The sequence below is a fragment of the Taudactylus pleione genome, unplaced genomic scaffold (assembly GCF_031769625.1).
Source record: "Taudactylus pleione unplaced genomic scaffold, aTauple2 ptg000828l, whole genome shotgun sequence".
Lineage (NCBI taxonomy): Eukaryota > Metazoa > Chordata > Amphibia > Anura > Myobatrachidae > Taudactylus > Taudactylus pleione.
This window is the reverse complement of record NW_028285230.1, coordinates 2,400,001-2,418,538: the sequence shown is the minus strand read 5'-3', so window position 1 is coordinate 2,418,538 and position 18,538 is coordinate 2,400,001. Positions and strand designations below refer to the sequence as shown.

Here is an 18,538-nt window from a genome sequence, read left to right as displayed (position 1 = left end):
GGGGGGCTATGAAGAACCCCTGAAGTTTGTTTTAAAGGCAGCGCTGGCAGCACATCTGGGAGTACAGCATGGACAGTCAGTACTGACGTCCATGCTGTCTCCCCCACACCCCGCCGGTACCAGAACGCCGGTACTGATCCGGGGATGCTGGTAGACATCTGGGGTCACGGCTAGCGGTGCACCCAGATGTCTTGGACCATGGCCGGATCCCAGGGGATAGCAGGTAAGCAGCGGGGTCCCGCGGTGGGTCCCCGCTGGTCACATGGTCCTGAGTCCCCAGGCAGGGGGCTCCCTGGGGACTGGCTGCAACGTGGAGCCAGGCGACCAACCTGCGCTTCCACTACACCCTGGGACAGCGGGCCGCTGCTGAGCGGCATGCGCTGCGGCATCCCAGGGGTTAAATGCATGCCAGGGGAGCGCGCTTTCCCTGTCTCACAGCCGGCGCCTCCCCTGCTGCACACAGCCTCTCTACTCTGTCTGATTGGCCATAGTGTGTCAGCGCTCCTCCCCCAGGCCGGCCTCCTTCATCCTCTGCTCCTCGGTGGCCATCTTTGAAGCATGGTGAACGCTGCTGGAAGCCTGTGAGCGGTGGCATTGCGGTCTGGGTCCTCCAGCATACCTCTCCTCCGTTTGTCGCAGGTCAGTGTATGCATCCGTTTGCGGTCAATTATTTTTCTAAGTGGGAATCCCCTACGCAAGTGGATTCACATGTCACACGCCTAGTCAAAAGTGCCACGTTGCCTATGCCTTCGATGTCATCCTTGAAGGATGTTACTGACCGCAAGGTGGAGATCTGCCTCAAATCCGTTTATTCCCTTGCAGGGAAGCATCCAGACCGGCTATGGCCGTGTGTTGGGTAGCCAGAGCTATGGAGCGCTGGGCGGATAAGTTGGAGGCGTCTTTGGACTCTGACTGTTCGGCTGAACAGACCGAGTTGGTGGGCAATCTCCGAGACTCGGCCACTTACATTAATGAAGCGGCCTTAGATATTTGTATGCTCACCTCTAGGATCTCCTCTGCAGCCGTGGCTGCTCGTCGCACCTTATGGTTGCGTTCTTGGGAAGCGGACGCAGATTCCAAAAAGGGATTTGACGGTCTGGACAGGTACTATTTGGTCCAGATCTGGACAAAATAATAGCTACGTTGGCAGCAGCAAAATCTGCATGTGTTCCGTCTACTACGATTCCTTCTAGTGCTGGTGGGTCGTCCTTTCGGCCTCACAGGGCCCAAGGTGGGCCTAAAGTACAGTCCTTTCCACGGCAGGCTGGGATCAAGAAATTGTCCAAGCCCAAGAAACAGGTCTGGAGTACCAGACGTCCGGCTCCTAGGTCAGATAACAAACCTGCGGCCTGACGGTCCAGGCCTCCCTTTGGGGGATCCCAAAGTGGGGGGCGCCTGCTTCACTTCGCCCAGTGCTGGTCGAGGTCTACGACAGACACTTGGGTTCAGGAGGTGGTCTCTCACGGGTATGCCCTCTCCTTTCGGCACAGGCCTCCATCCCGGTTCTTTACCACAGGCCTTCCGCTAGACCGGAGCAAAGCCTCGGAACTGCGGAAGGTTTTGCACACTATGCTCCAGGCCGGAGTTTCAGTGCATGTTCCAATTTCCCAGAGGGTTTCTATTCCATTCTATTTTTGGTGCAGAAACCCAATGGGTCTTACCGTTCAATACTAAACCTAAAGGCCCTCAATTCCTTGAGGGTGCCTCTGTTTCGGATGGAGACCCTGCGGTCCATTATTCTGGCACTGGAACCTGGGGACTACATGGTGTCATTGGACATCCAGGACGCTTACCTGCATGTCCCTATTCTTTTGCGCCATCAGCAGTTCCTCAGATTGGCAATCTGCAACGAACATTTCCAGTTCCGGGCACTGCCTTTTGGCCTGGTGACTGCTCCACGGGTATTCACCAAGATCATGGCGGTCATGGCGGCTCTCCTGCGGACGCAGGGAGTCCGACTGTTGCCTTATCTGGACGACCTCCTGTTGATAGCGGGGTCTACAGAGCTTCTTTTACACCATCTGGATCTGACGATTGCGGTACTGCAACGTCACGGCTGGTTGACAAACTGGCAGAGGTCCACTCTCACCCCGTCTCAGCGGATCCTGCACCTCGGGGCCTTATTGGACTCCAGGCAGCAGTGGATCTTTGTGACGGAGGAAAAGATCCTTGCTTTGTAGTTGAGGGTGCGCAGTTGTCTACAGTGTCGTCGAGTGTCGATACACTCGGCAATAAGGTTATTGGGCTCAATGGTGTCGGTATTCGACATGGTGGAGTACGCCCAATTTCGCCTCAGACCTCTGCTGCTATTGATCCGGTCCAGATGGAATGGATTGCCTCAGTGTCTCAAGTCCCAGACGATGGGGCTCACTCCGGACGTTCGCCTGTCTCTAACCTGGTGGTTGCAGACGACCCACCTCAACAAGGGTCGCCCGTTCTGGGTGGCGAACTGGGACCTGTTAACAACGGACGCCAGTCTCCGGCGCTGGGGAGCTGTCATGGGTCCACACTTGTTTCAGGGCAGGTGGAATCGGGCGGAAGCGGAGCTTCCAATAAACATTTTGGAGCTCCATGCGGTGTTAAGAGCTCTCCAGCTGGCACAGCCGGTTCTCCAGGGTCACCCTGTGCAGGTCCCGTTGGACAACGCCACCACGGTGGCCTATTTAAACCAGCAAGGAGGAACCCGAAGTCGGGCAGCACTCGCAGAAGTGTCCCGTATTCTGGTCTGGGCGGAGCGGAATCTCCCAGCATTATCAGCAGTGTTCATCCCGGGAGTCCTCAACTGGGAAGCGGATTTTCTCAGCAGGCAGGACGTGCATCCGGGAGAGTGGTCTTTACACCAGGACGTCTTTCAGAGTCTGGTGAACAAGTGGGGTCTTCCAGAGATAGACCTCATGGCGTCCCGGCACAACAACAAGTTGCCGGTGTACGGGTCTCGAACAAGAGACGAAAAGGCGTCTCTGGTGTATGCCCTGTCTGTCCAGTAGACGTTCCAGTTTGCCTACCTTTTCCCTCCATTTTCCCTTCTTCCGCGGGTAATACGGAAATTCAAATCAAGAAGGAGGTACGCTACTGTTGATAGCTCCCGAGTGGCCCAGACGGCACTGGTTCTCCGACCTCCAGAGTCTGTCAGTAGACGTTCCTCTGAGGTTACCATTACGACCGGATCTGCTGTCACAGGGTCCTTGTCTTCACCCGGACCTGACTCGGCGTGGCTGTTGAAACGGTCATGCTAAGGTCCAGAGGGTTTTTCTGGCTCTGTGGTGCATACCATGCTAAGAGCTCGTAAACCTTCCTCGGCAAGAATCTACCATCGTGTGTGGCATACTTTCTTCCGGTGGTGTAGACCTAGAGGGTATTCCCCTAGGGAGTTCCGCCTGTCTAGGGTGTTGGCTTTCCTACAGGCTGGACTGGATCATGGGCTTCGCCTGGCTTCTCTGAAAGTGCAGGTGTCTGCCCTGTCAGTCTGGTTTCATCGTAGGATTGCTGCGCTCTCTGATGTGCACACCTTTATGCGAGGTGTTCTTCGCATTCAGCCACCTTTTGTTCCACTGGTGGCTCCTTGGAATTGGGTTGTGGTCCTGAGAGTTCTCCAGGGACCGCCGTTTGAACCACTGGACTCAGTGGAGTTTAAATGGCTTACAGCTAAAACCATATTCCTTCTGGCCATTGCCTCGGCCAGAAGGGTTTCAGATTTAGGGGTTCTCTCTTGTAGACCCCCTTTTCTGATTTTTCATAGGAATAGGGCAGTGCTTCGCACTCGTCCGGGATTCCTTCCCAAAGTGGTATCCAGTTTTCACATCAATGAAGAAATTGTTGTGCCGGCTTTCAATTTACCTGGACTTTCAGTGGGTGAAGCCACTTTGGATGTTGTGCGGGCCTTAAAGATTTATGTGGTCCGCACTTCTTCGTTTAGGAAGTCGGACGCCTTGTTTGTCTTTTATGGCTTCCGTAAAAAGTGTTGGCCTGCTTCAAAACAGACTTTGGCAGGCTGGATTCGTATGGCAATTTCAGAAGCTTATCTTCATGAAGGTCTTTCAGTTCCCTCCTCTGTGAGGGCTCATTCCACTAGGTCTGTGGGTCCTTCGTGGGCAGCTAGACGTGGTGCCTCTGCAGTTCAGATCTGCAAGGCTGCTACGTGGTCTTCTGTCCAACTCCATACCTTTGTGAGGTATTACGCTTTTGACACCTTTGCCTCTCAGGATGCTTCCTTCGGGCGGCGGATTCTCCTCTCAGCACAGGAGCGTCCCCACCCTTGAAGGATACTGCTTTGGGACATCCCCAAGGTATCCTGTGGATACCCTATGGACCCTGCAGTAGAAAATGAGATATGGTAAGAACTTACCTTTGTTATCTCTATTTCTACGAAGTCCATAGGGTTCCACAGGACTCCCGCCCTGTCGCACCTGTACTGCAGATGGGCTTTATTCTGGTCACCGGTTTTTCCGTCTCCCTGTGGTGAGAATGTGATGCTTGTGAGTGTCCAGATCTTTCTTCTCTCTCTTTCTTCTCCTCCTTCCGGCCTATGGCTTGTGACGTAACTGAGATGCCTTGGCCCGGAGGCGGGGTATAGGAGAGGGACCCAGATGCATCCTGGGAGGCTGAAAACTTTTAACTCTGTGGTGCCTGAAGACTGACGTCATCACCTATACCCCAAGGTATCCTGTGGAACCCTATGGACTTCGTAGAAATAGAGATAACAAGGGTAAGTTCTTACCATATCTCTTATTTTTTCGTAAGTTGTGTACTTTGGCAAAAAACGGCTGCGCAAAACTTGGGCGAAAAAAAAAAAGTTTGAAAATGATAGAAAGCTTTTTTTTCCCCAGGAAATAACTGTTCCACGTAAATTGGGGGTACGTTAAAAAGGCTGCAAGTATATTTTTTGCATGTCATAAAAAAGCAATTTTAAAAACCGTTTAAAAAAAACCTGCTGCGACCAAATGCGATGCTTAAAACACTTGACGCATCCATACTGCCCTCCCGAAAAATCAGACTCAAGACATTAAAACATTTTCAACAATTTTTTTTAATCTTTTTTTTTTTTTCCTGAAACATTGGCGCGCTCGTTTTTCACCAAAGTGCGCAACTTACAAAAATTTTTTGAGGTAATTTATCATTAGGCGGGTCGTCCAAAGCATTCTGAAAGAAATCCCTAAAAAAAATAGGGATTTTGCGTCTGTGGAGAAAACTTTTTTTCTCCAGTGTTTTTTTTTCTCCATTTGCGACTGTCGTTTTTTTGGTGAAAATGTAGCAGTTTTCGTCTCTAATTGAATACGGCCCTATGTCTGAACCTGAGTAGGAAGCGCTACGATGCAGTGGCAACGCCTTTTTTCCACTCCCAAGTTCAGTGTCACACATATATACAAGTCTCACATTTTAAATTAATCATCGCAGTCTCCTGGTGCATCGCGTTTTTCGGTCGAAAAGACATCTGGCGCAAGCAAAGTCGCACAAGCTCACTCGCGCCAGGAGTCTTGCACCGCCTGGCGTGTTGAGGCTAAGTGTATGAGGTCACATCTGTAGCTGTAATATAAAACCTAAAAGAATTCACAAAAAGTGTAAGGTTTTTATTTTTATATTTTATTACGTGTCCATTTAGATACGGTAGTATTTGGTGATGCTGACATGTATTATGTATTACTGTATGTACGTCTCTAACCATTATGTGTGTTTGATCTTTAGCTGCATTTTTTCAAGATTGTATATCGGAGCAAGATCTAGATGAGATGAACATTGAAATCATCAGGAACACACTCTACAAGGTAAGTGCTAGTCTCCCGTGTTATAGTGTTGTTGCTTGCAGCCTATAAAATAATACTAATGTGTAAAAAGTCAGAATAAAACAAGTTTGGTTGTGGGAGAAAAGAAATAAAGAAGAAAGATGGAAGAGGAAAAAAGGTGGTGAGATGGTAGCAAAGGGAACCAAGGAGAAACCTACACAAGCCACATCATGGCATATTTACATACAACAAGGCTATAAAGAGCTTAAAACCCTATTGCAACATACTCTTGAATACAGTGAATATATAAGGGGTACCTGCCAATCGCCTGTACGCATGCTGCAGGGACCTGGCGGTGAGGGACCTCTCAACTGGGCGGGCAAATTTTAGTGCCCACCCAGTTGTGACGTCTGATCCAACCCTTCGGGTGGATGATTGGTAAGTGTATATGCACTTACCAATTATCATATAGGTCAGCAGGTCAGCCTAGTATTTACCCAGCATTAGGAGCTGACTCCCCAAGGCTCCTGGACAAGGCAAAGCCGTCCCTGATAGAGGCTTTAGTCTGTCATTGCAGTCTACTGTCAGTTTTTAGAAGACCACCCGTCGATATTTAATTGGATGGATATAAAGAGTATCGATCTAAGTTAAAGAAAGCCACTTCTGTGTTAATGAATAGCGATCAAGCTAAAAATGAATCTGGTGACTCAAATGTGGCATCAGGTTCTAGAGACTCCTTTGAAGACTCTTTCTTTTAGATCAGAATTGGTGTAGTCGCAACACTACACCCTTGGAGGGCTCACTTGCTCTCTCTCAAGGGTGTGCATAAAACCTGTTGGATGCAATCACATTCCCCTGTCCCCTCAGGAATGTCTGGCAGTATTACATGAAACAAAGACAACAGATACATGTCTCAGTCTAGTGTTCATTCTAGTACCCTGCATCTGTCACAACCCGTGCAGTTCCTCTTTCCTGTCTGGGGTGTCGCTCTCTGCTCTGGTGCTTCTAGCGCACTCAGATTATACAACAAACTTCTGATATACACAGACCAGTGTGTGCTAGAAGCACCAGAGCAGAGAGTGACACCCCAGAGAGGAAAGAGGAACTGCACAGGTTTTGACAGGTGCAGGGTGCTAGAATGAAGGCCATAAATCTGTAATCGCCTCTGGGATACCTTTTAGTGTAAGTTTGTTCCTCCTGGCACTGTCCTCCATATCCCCCTCCCGATGTCCCTGTATCTCCTCCAACTGATGATCTGAAATGGCTTCTTTTGAGCTGTTGTGAGAGTCACCCTATGACTGCATGGATGCTTCTAAGACTGCACCCAAAGCAGCTCTTCCCCAGCCAAGGTTTTGTGCCGTTGTGGACAAGGCAGGATAGAGCAGTATTGGGCAGATTCTTAAGGTTCTGTCTGTTACCGCAGTCATGGAGCCTTTGTCCTCCACCGAGCTGCGTGTCCTGGCACCATCATGGGCTCATGAGGGAGTCTCTCGGTGTCTGAAGTAATCGCTTGTTTGCAGCCCTACTATAAGTTTTTTTTTTTTCTAATTAGGTGGGTCTAGGAGTTTTCATTAACACGTAGATATGTGTCATGTACAGATAGAAACATTTAGCCATGAAAGGACTGAACTCCCATTAAAAACTGCCTGTTCCGTCAGAAAAAGAGAATGAATACATAGAGTAAAATAGAAAATATATGAAAATGTTTGGCACACCAGCTAGATGGAGCCATAAATGATTATTTTCTCTTGATATCAATGTTTTGATGATCAGATTGGCTATGTATGGTCATTTAGGAGTTGACTGAGCTGAAATACTCTGTACATATTTTTATACTCTGATGGCTACAGGTTGATTTTACACCCACTTTTTTCCTGTTACTTCGGGTGGCCCAACTTTTGTAGAATAAAAAGAAATGGATATGTGATTTTAGTCATACAAACCTGAAAGTAGACCTGTATTGTTCAGGATGTCATGGCTGTCCAAAAGCAAAACTAAATTCTTTAGCTAATCTTCAAAAAGGAGATTAAAGTACACAGTATTGTAATCATGAGATTACTCGCAGTATATCATACTGTGGTATCAGGTCAGGTCTCAATAAAGCTTGCTGGTGATAGCATGGTTAATAGATTCGCAGTGGCATGACTGATTATGCATCTGTGTGGTAATCTATACAGAGTTCCCCTGTTACCTAGGAGACTGCCCGATTTAATATCCTGATACTTTACCACGTATTAACCCACTCTCTCTTGTCTCCATTGTATATTTCTTTGCATCAGACCTAATTCAGACAGCTGTCTATTTATCCCTTGCATTATGTCCTTTGCCCTTTCAATGTATGTTTTAATGCTTGCATTCCGGCTATGAACGAGATCTATACAAGGTAGGCGCTAGAGACGTCCCAATAAATGTCCTTAAATCAAGTGAACCTTTACAGATGTATCACCACCGCAGTGATCAAATGGTATTCATAGTGGAGTCCCAAACATATAAAAAAATTAATATAGAGCGAAAACACAACATAGTGTAAAAATGGGCGTAACTACCGTACTGTAGGTGCAAGGGGTGCAGCTGCTGTGGGGCCCATCTTCCTTGTCAGTTATATATGTGTTAAACATTTTTCACCATTGGGTGGTACATAGGGGCCCTTTCAAACTTCTCCTATGGGGCCTTCAAATACCTACCGTGTTTCCCCGATAATAAGACACTGTCTTATTTTTTTTTTTTTTTTGTTCAAAAAAATACCATAGGGCTTATTTTCGGGATAGGTCTTATTTTAATTAACATTGACAGCAGTGCCCCTTATGCAGGCCCCCTTGTAGAAGTGCCCCTTATGCAGGCCCCCCCCCCCCTGTAGCAGTGTCCCTTATGCAGCCTCCCTTGTACGGTAGCAGTGCCCCTTATGCAGGCCCCCCCCTATAGCAGTGTCCCTTATGCAGCCTCCCTTACTGCAGTGCAAGCCCCCCTGTAATTGATCCCTCACCCACCAGTACGGTACTTACCTGACTCGCCGCCGTCCGGGATGTCGCTCTCACTTGCGCCCTGACTGGATCTAACATGATCCAGCAGGCGCGGCCGCACAGGATCCTCAGCGCGCGGGTGACGTCATGACGTCACCCGCGCACTGCGTTACTGGGAACGCTGGGCTCTGCAGCGTTCCCAGCTCAAAATTAGATTTGGTACGTCTTATTTTCGGGGTAGGGCTTAATTTGGACCGGGTTACAAAAGTAAGGGTAGGGCTTATTTTCGGGGTAGGTCTTATTATCGGGGAAACACGGTAGTTACGCCCCACTGTAAAAGCTTACTATCTTCCAGTAGCTGCCTAGAAAATGTGATGTAGTTTTCCAGAGACCAGAAAGGGAAATAAACATATAGGACTTTGTCTCCTAACGCTGCTTAGTAACTAGACCCCAGAGTGAAAAGTGATAAGGTGCCAGCCAATCAGCTCCCAACTGTCATTTTTCAAACACAGCCTGTGAGATGACAGTTGGGAGCTGATTGGCTGGCACCTTATCACTTTTCACTCTGTCTCCTAACACTGCTTAGTAACTAGACCCCAAAGTCCCTTCAGTTGTTGCAGCCCATAGAATAAACTTTGTGGCTTACAAGTTATAGGAACAAGAAGAAACAGACAGCGCAATAACCAATATAACAATATAACTAAACTCATACCCTATCAAATGCACTCAGCTCTACAGAAAAAAAATCTATAATTTATTAAAAACCAGAATATGGGTACAAAAACACACTTGCAGATGTGTCCACACACATCTATCCTCCGTGTGCTACAAGTCGCGCCACACAACGTGGGAGCTCAATGTGACTCTGTAGCACCGAGCGTCTTTTCGTGCGACTTTTTGCCTTCAAACACATCTTATATTTAGCACAAACAGTTTCTGCTGAGTAAAATGATATGCAGCATGTTCTGTGTATGACTGCGGCTGTATCTGCATGCGAAATGCTACGTTAGTGTTACAGCCGCTGACACTGTAACGTAGCATTTCACATGCAGATGCACATAGAGAACATAGGCATGCTGCATATTATATTAATCAGCAGAAGCTGCTTGTGCTAAATCAGGGGTCAGGGAACTTTTACCTATAACTATTACCTTTTACCCCAAAATATATTTAGATACGCTGACGTTACCCCCTTGATTTGAAAGGAAGGAAATCATATAGTAGTGCCCCCATAGTTATGCCCCTGTAGTAGTGCCCCCATAGTTATGCCCCTGTAGTAGTGCCCCCATAGTTATGCCCCTGTAGTAGTGCCCCCCATAGTTATGCCCCTGTAGTAGTCCCCCCATAGTTATGCCCCTGTAGTAGTCCCCCCATAGTTATGCCCCTGTAGTAGTGCCCCCATATAATGCCCCTGTAGTAGTGCCCCCATATAATGCCCCTGTAGTAGTCCCCCCATAGTTATGCCCCTGTAGTAGTCCCCCCATAGTTATGCCCCTGTAGTAGTGCCCCCATATAATGCCCCTGTAGTAGTGCCCCCATAGTTATGCCCCTGTAGTAGTGACCCTTGTACAAAAAATAAATAAACACACACTTGCCTTAATCCCCGCTGCCGCCACCGTCCTGTCCGCCTGGCTGCTCCTCGGAGCTATGGGAGAGACGTCATGGCGTCTCTCTTATAGTGCGCATGGAGAGAGCCGGAAGCTGGAGTTCAGAAGAGACCTCCAGCCTCCGGCTAACAACATCTCAGCGGGCGTCCGGCTTAGAGCCTCCCTGCGGCGCCGGGCTGGAAGTCACAGACGCCGGGTGCAGCGGGTGCACCGCTGTACCCGGCGCCAGTGACCTCCATTCCTGGGTGTAATGGACAGACAGCCGGGCATGCAATGATTCATATGCATGCCCGGCTGTTCGTCCATTACCCCCAAGAATTTAATTTTTACCCAGTGTGGGGTAATTTACCCCTGTTCCTCGACCACTGGGCTAAATATTCTAATCGCTATGCGAATAAGGCGCATTTGAAGGTAAAAAGTCGCACGAAAAGACGCCTGGCGTTACAGAGCCACAGCATGTCGCGATTAGAAGGGCTATTTAACGCACATAGAGGCTAGATGTATGAGGACACATCTGTAAGTACTTAACCGGCTAATATTTTTTCCAAAAAACGTTTAGAAATTGTCGTTTTATTATGATTGAATAAGGTCAAGAACATCTATTTACTTATCCAACACCATTTTATTTACTTTTTTTAAAATTTCTATAAATATTGATGAACGGTATACCGGGCCATCGATCAAAACATCACGACTTTACACAGGTGCAGACCGACATTACATTTCCACGGCGGCTGCAGACAGGAGCCTGCCATCCCGCCTGCCACTTCATCGCCAGCTTCCCTAACCACCACCTGAACCAGCCCCCACAACCACCGCCCGACCCGTGTCTTTTATCACCAGGCACCACTTACCTGCGGCCTGCTCCTGTTCTCTGGTGGCTCAGGCCCGGCTCCTCTCTGACCCAGCGGCTTGATATCTGCTCACGGGCCCCTGGGTCCAGGGGGTGGGCCCCCACACTGCGTACCCTGCACCTATACTTTTCTATACTGACCTCTCCGAAGTCCCACATCAGCCGGAGTAGCGCTACACAAAACGCCTGGAATGTGGCCGCTCCGCCATTTTTCCAGCATTTTGTGCATGCGTAGTAGGGAATCGCCATTTTTCAAGATGTCCTGCGCATGCGCTGTAGACTCCGGGCGCGGACTGGTGCCCATAGTCTACTGCTGCCAGGGAGAGAGGAGGGGGCCCCGGATGGGGAATGCACATGAGCCCCCCCTCTCTTAATGCGCCCCTGCTGGTGCATAACTCTTCCCTATTAGCAGCTTGGAGGGCATCACTTATTAATGTAAATGTTTCTCATTGGTATTGGATAGACAATCAGCCAGGTTCTGTACAGTGTTATCACCTGCCTATGGTTCATGGCAGAATCTGTGTTCATTGGGGAAAAGATATGTTCTGGACAGAAGTCACTCTTTCAATATCCTTTATAATTATCATGTTCAGTCTAAATGGTCTGACACTTAAAATGAACGTGGTACAGTATGTGCAGGCGAGGCCATTGATTTGTATGTATATGCGCTAATTCATGCGTTTGTGTCTGATTTGCAGGCTTACTTGGAATCCTTCTACAAATTCTGCGACGGGCTGGGAGGCACCACCGCAGATGCCATGTGTCCCATTCTAGAGGTACAGACACCACGTATTTCATCAGTGTGTAAATAGCCGCTAATGTTTTTATTTGTTATATTATATGATGATGAAATGCATGAGTGCGGAAGTGTAGTTCCGAGTCATGTGGTTTCCAGAATGTAATATGAGAAGTTTCTCGGGAACTCTGATAGAAACTCTCTTCAACAGCTGAAAGATGGTGACTTAAGCTGGGTAAACACCAAACGATATATCGTTCACAACGGATCGGAAAAACAACCATCGTATAGTGTGTAGGCCTCAAAACCACCCAATTCATCGTACGGTGGTCGCATCGACCCATCCGATGTTCTGCACATCAGATGGGACGATGCGGTATAGTTACATTAGACATGTAACAATATATCGTACAGTCATACAGCGGATCATGCAGTGTTTATGGCGATGCAATATTAAATCGCATCGCCGGATCGCATGGTCGCCCAGGTGTGTTCCCAGCCCAAAGCTTCTCTCCCCCCCCCCCCCTTCCCCCCTGTGACCATTGAACCTTTATTTGTCAAGGTCTAAAAGCTTATTTACTGTCAGGATACTCTTTATAGTGGCCGAGAAATGGGGAACTAGAGGCTCTTAGGTTAGAAGAACAAACCCTATTAGTTTGCCCAACAAGGTGGTTCTGCGATGCTCAATGTGTCCACTTTTCATTCATGACAAATTTTTAGTTTTAGAAGAACGAGAGTCTCTGTGCTCTAGATGCTTTAGCAACCTACATTTTATGGAAGTCTCAGAATAGCTTTACTGGCATTCATAAGCCATCTGTAGCTTTCAATAGGACTGGCCAAAAAAGTTCTGTAAGCAGCCGTTTAGGGTAAATCTCTCCGGTCTGCTGTCAAATGAGACATGAAAACTAATTTGTTGTTCTCTGGGAACCGCTCTTTCTGGATACAGCACAATAGTACATCCTAAAATAAAGTGTTCTGTAAGAAGTATTAGCAGTGTATCAAAGGCTGCCGAGTTATAAACCGAAAGCACATGGGCCGACCAAGTAATGCTTTGTGATACTGTGACAATGCAGGGTTTATTGTTATTTTTATTTATGTATTTGCTGTCTGTTAAATGAACCTTAATGATCTAACAAAAGAGGCTAGCACAGACTGTAGGGCCGTCACTAGAGTGGCATACACACTGACGCATCGCTTGGACTATAAGGCAATATTTGTAAATTGTGACTTGGTATTCTAGCCCCAATACACCAGAAGCAGCAGCCGTTCTCTGCTTCCTAAGGCTTTGCAGACACTTAGTAAAACGACAGTGAATTGCATAGAGCTACAGATGTGTAATCATACACAAAGCTTCAATGCGCCACCCAGCGCAAGACGATTCCATGCGCCTCTGCTAGCGCTGGGTGCCTTTTTCGCCTGAAAATGCGTCTGTCACAATACAATGAGATTAGGACGCACCTGGAGACTACATTCATTTGATATGTAACACTTATCCGTGTGCGACTGAGTCTGTAAATGAAGCACAACGGAACTTGGCGTAAAAAGAAGCCGCGGCCACTGCTTCTTAGCGCTTGGTGCATAGATTCAGACTCACTCGCGCACACATATATAAAATATACCAATATAAGTGCCGCATATCAAATTGATCAGTGCAGCCTCCTGATGTCTATGTCACATCACATTGCGACTAAGGGCCGGATTCAATTAGCCGCGAAAAGCCGAGATCGGCGAAAAGCGCAATGTTTTCGCCTCATTTGCGTGTTTTGAGGCAAAGCTTTTGCCTGCTTACTCAATGCGCGCACCCTCTTCTCGTCCTATTCAATTGTAAAACAGGCGAAAACGCATATGGGCGAATAGTGGAACTGGCGAAAGGTCAGGTTTTTTTTTTTGGGGGGGGGGGGGGCGAAATTAGTCTGCACCCCTAAATAAAGCCTTACTCACCTGGTGAATCAATATAGAAGAGTATTATTAGTCATAATAAAAGTAATTAGGGATCTTGTATTGAGTCAGAGGGCTGTTATATGCATATTTGCATTAGTGTGGAAAACCGATATTAAGCAGTGTCTTTTATGAAAAATAATTGCTGTAGTTAAATTGGGGGTACATGTAAATGCATACTAGTATATTTTGGGGGTTGTAAAGTGCAGAATTAAAACATTTTTAATATACACCTGCTGCAGCCCCCTGCAATCCTAAAAGCACCTGTCTCATCCATAGAGCACCCCAAAATACCCACCCTAGTACTTTAGATGCATTATCAAGCACTCTTTGCATTTTCACCCCAAAAATTACATGTCTTTTTTTAGGGGGTATTAATACTTTTTTTTGCCTAATTAGTCATTAGGGGGTTCTGAACCAAGTCCCCACTTTTTTTACTTAAATAGGGATTTTGCACATCTTTTCTCCTGCCTTTTGGTGGAGAAACTTTTTCGCCTGTTTTTGCCTATGGAGTTTCTCGCCTAGGCGAATACGTCCTGGAATTGAATAGGGCGATACTTCGGAAACAGGCGAAAAACGCGCATCGGCAAAAACTTTTCTCCAATCGCAGCTTTTCGCCTCTAATTGAATATGGGCCTAAGACGCATTTTCATGCAAATAAGACGCTCGTCATCGTCACACAGGACCTGGTGCGCTGAGAGGGGCTGTTTGGCGTGACTTCACCAATAGTGTATGAGGACACATTTGTACAAACACCAATTAGAATACCTCTAACTCACTGGGACAGAGAATGTGCTTTGGGGTGTCCACTGGTTCATTATGTGCACACACTTTCTATAGAGAGCAATAATGTGAGAGGCTGAGGCCCAAACGTAATAGCCTGCGAGTTGCGGGCAGTAGCAACATTTTTCGTCAATTTAGCCCTTAGATTTAAGACGGCAATATTTTAAATGGCCAAAGCAAGCTGGATTTGCCTTTTAAAAAAAAAAAAAAAAAATTGCTGTAACATTTGAGAATGTCAGTATTTTCTTATTTGACAGAGAGTTTCGGTTGTTTATTTTTCTTTTCCTTGAAACGCCCAAAAATATTTTAATGTGGTCATTAAAGTGATACTGGTAAAAAAAAAAAAAAAAAAATCCACCAAAAATGAGTGAGAGAGGCCACAAGTAATATACTTAAGTTATTCTTTGGGTATTAATCCCTATTACAGTTTCTTCTGTTATGTTGTATCTTTCACTGGTGCGTTTGTGGTATAAGACCACGTCCCTACAAGCAGCGTCCCACTGTACTTTATATTCTTTCTCTAGTTTGAAGCTGACCGCCGGGCGTTTATAATCACTATTAATTCATTTGGCACGGAGCTCACCAAGGAAGACCGTGCCAAGCTGTTTCCACACTGCGGTAAGCTGTACCCTGAAGGGCTGGCTCAGTTGGCAAGAGCTGATGACTACGAGCAGGTCAAAACAGTAGCTGACTATTACCCTGTAAGTAAATGTTATGTTCTGCTAATTTAAACCTCCTCCCACTATACGCTGCTGGCTGGTGGCTCCACTTGGATTATAGATGCTGCTTATACTATGTACATGCTGTAATCCTTACATCAACAATCACCTGACAGATATACCTGCTAGTAAGGGCTCTATTCCCAGGTATTTCTACATATCAGCCTGCCCTCCAATCAAATGCATTGAAAATACTGGTAACCTTCAATCTGTATTATTGAATTGTACTTTGTACCATGGGTCTCAGTCATAGAACTACGTTAATGGCGTTGCGTTTATGGTGAAAGGTCCCGTTTATGCCCCTGGGTGTTAATTTATGTACTGTATGTGTGTATTATAATGTGCCCTCACTGATTCATATGTTGTCTGTATCCTCTCAGGAGTACAAACTGCTGTTTGAAGGCGCAGGAAACAATCCAGGAGATAAAACACTTGAAGACAGATTCTTTGAACACGAGGTAACAATCTGAGGAAAGCCATGTCCCATAGCCCGTCCCCCGACTCTCGCAGCTGTCTGCAGGCAGCAATATTCCTAGCAAGGCTGCTGTAGAACATCTCGGAGTCCTCAATAACTGCAGGGGAATTGATGAGATCCAGATGAAGGCTTTTAGCTATGTAACTATTTCTGATCTGTTCTGTGCTTGGCCACAGGCCGCCTTCTATTCCTACAGATGGTTTTGTGCTATGAAAACTCCCGATTTTGCCATGGGTATAAAAAGCTCCATCTGCAGCTTTGCTGAGTGTAGGTTTTTTCTCTTTTCCCAAGTATCAAATATCTGATCATTTGGAAATGTTCTGTCTTTGACACCTGCAAAGCATCGATGTCAGGAACTCAAAGAAAAAAAAAAAAACCCTCTTGGCAACTGTATCAGTCCTCTGGGGCTATATACGCTCCCTACCAGGCCTTCACAATAGAGCCTGTGTACTGCTGCAGGGCTTGGGAACAGGTCGCACACCTCTTTGCAGCAGGGTTTAATCAATGAAATGACTTAAGAGAGGCTCACGTGGTTTTCTGTTGTATGTTGCAAGTGACAGTTCTATAGTATAAGTGATTACAGTGTAAACATTTGTATTGAGTTGAGATTTGAAGTTATTGTTCCGTTGCCAGTTTAACATTCTGTTACACCAACACTAAGTACTGATTAGGTGATGTATCATGTTATTGTGTGTATTGTTTTTTCGCCAGCAAAAATCCTTGTTGGTCATTCTTTCGGTCTGTGTGCACCCTGTGGATAGGGGTGATGCTTGACATCAGTTTATCGCTCATTGTCGAAACGAGTTTCGTGGAAGCAGTTAGCGCAATCCCAGTAGCTAAATAATTTAAATCCGTTTCCCAAACTCTGTCCTCAAGACACCCTAACAGTCCAGGTGTTAAAGATATCCATACTTGACCACAGGTGACTTAATTAGTACATCAATTTGATTAAGCACCTGTGCTCAACCATGGATATCTCTGAAACCTGAACTGTTGGGGTGCCTTGAGAACCACATTTGGGATTATCTGATTAAAGGGCCCCATACATCAGCGACGGATTGCCGTGATCCTACGATGCTGCAACCCGGCATCGCAGGATCGCAGAAATCCAACATGTTGGATTTTCACGATTTGACGATCGCGATCAAAAAATTATCGTGATTGTCTAATCGGGGACATTTAACATGTTAAAATTCAGCGATCCTGCAATGGTTCGCTGTACATCGATGGTGGGTGGTCGGCATTTCCGATTGCATTGCTTTATCGCAACACTGCGTCACAGATGTATGGGGCACCTTTAGACACATCTTCTATGCAACAGCTAAACAATCATTCCCCTTACTAACAGAAACCAGTGACCCCCCCTTGCTAGTTGGGATATTCACAGCCTGATTCTCCCTTTGACTATCTTATTTTTCCTTTGCTGACGCATGTTGAGGGTAGTTGACAGGATGGCCGCAGGAGCTGACCAATCATTGTCGTCACCAGGTGTCTGCAGCAGATCATTTTAAAAGTCTCTTGCCATCCTCAGCAGGAGAATGATCAGCTGCAGAGCTGCCCAAGAGCAACGTATGTCCTAATTACAGAGAGGTCCTGGACATCAGACCGTTCTGCTAGATGGGGGGGCGGGGGGGGAGTGAGGCTTACCATTAAATATTTACTGTTAGCAGGCATCTTTGCTTAATTATGTCAGCCAGTCTGCCATTTGTCCTATCCCCCCCCCCCCCTTGCACTAACTCAAGCAGAATTTACATTTTTAATGATCTAGAAATAATGTTTTAATGTAGATTAGCGTCAGCAGTCCGGTAACGGGCTTTTTTCATTACATAGTTAGCACATACTGTTTATATTATCTCTAATTAAGCGATCCGTGATGGGGTCTGACATTATACCGTCTAACGCAAGCTGGCCACAAGGCATGCTTGTCTGGCTTTCATATGTTTGGGCCCAGCAAAGGAGGTCTGGTTTTGACATACAGCGTATTGGTATGCATTGTACAGTATTAATTAGTATGTGCTTTGTGATCTAATGCAGAATAGATGCTCTTCTCCCTCATCAATATGACACACAGGGCAAAATTTACCAAGCGGTGGTTTGACGGCGGTTTCTATTCTATTCTAAACCTCGGCAGTTTGGTGGCGGTTTCTATTCTATTCTAAACGCCGGGGGTTTGGTGGCGGTTTCTATTCTATTCTAAACCCCGGCAGTTTGGTGGCGGTTTCTATTCTATTCTAAATGACATCCCTGTTCTATTCTATTCTAAAATGTGTTTTGATGGCAGTTTTGCAGCGGTTCTGTCCTTAGTAAATCTGCAGATAGCAAAACCGCCGCCAAACCACAGCCAAAACACATTTTAGAATAGAACAGGGCTGTCATTTAGAATAGAATAGAAACTGCCACCAAACTGTCAGGGTTTAGAATAGAATAGAAACCGCCGTCAAACTGCCGCTTAGTAAATTTTGCCAAATGGGAAGAGTTACCCAGCAGTCAGACCTATTCATGGGGAAAAGAAAATGCACTCCGTTTAAAGTCTGTGTTTTTACATATCGGGGTACAGTTACGTCATCTTGTCCACGCCAAGTTTAACTTTGTCATTATTTATTCGGCAATAAAAAATAAGCTACCAATAAGAAGTGGTGTGTGGAGATATAAGTCTAGGCTTACTGTTTCCATATCAGTATAAGGGGATAAACCGTATGATGTCCAATATTCTGTAATGGCAAAACATTATTTATTTACCGTTGCCT

General features: G+C 46.4%; 1 protein-coding gene across 1 annotated transcript in view; it reads left to right on the top strand.

The window, feature by feature from the left end:
* The window catches only part of ATP6V0D1 (ATPase H+ transporting V0 subunit d1), a 101,210-nt gene that overhangs the window by 61,657 nt on the left and 21,015 nt on the right, over positions 1 to 18,538 (top strand). Inside the window, exons 4-7 of the mRNA XM_088458358.1 lie at positions 5,683 to 5,762; positions 11,839 to 11,916; positions 15,122 to 15,298; positions 15,697 to 15,774. Coding sequence (XP_088314484.1) covers positions 5,683 to 5,762; positions 11,839 to 11,916; positions 15,122 to 15,298; positions 15,697 to 15,774 — 413 coding nt within the window. The remainder of the gene's footprint in view (positions 1 to 5,682; positions 5,763 to 11,838; positions 11,917 to 15,121; positions 15,299 to 15,696; positions 15,775 to 18,538) is intronic.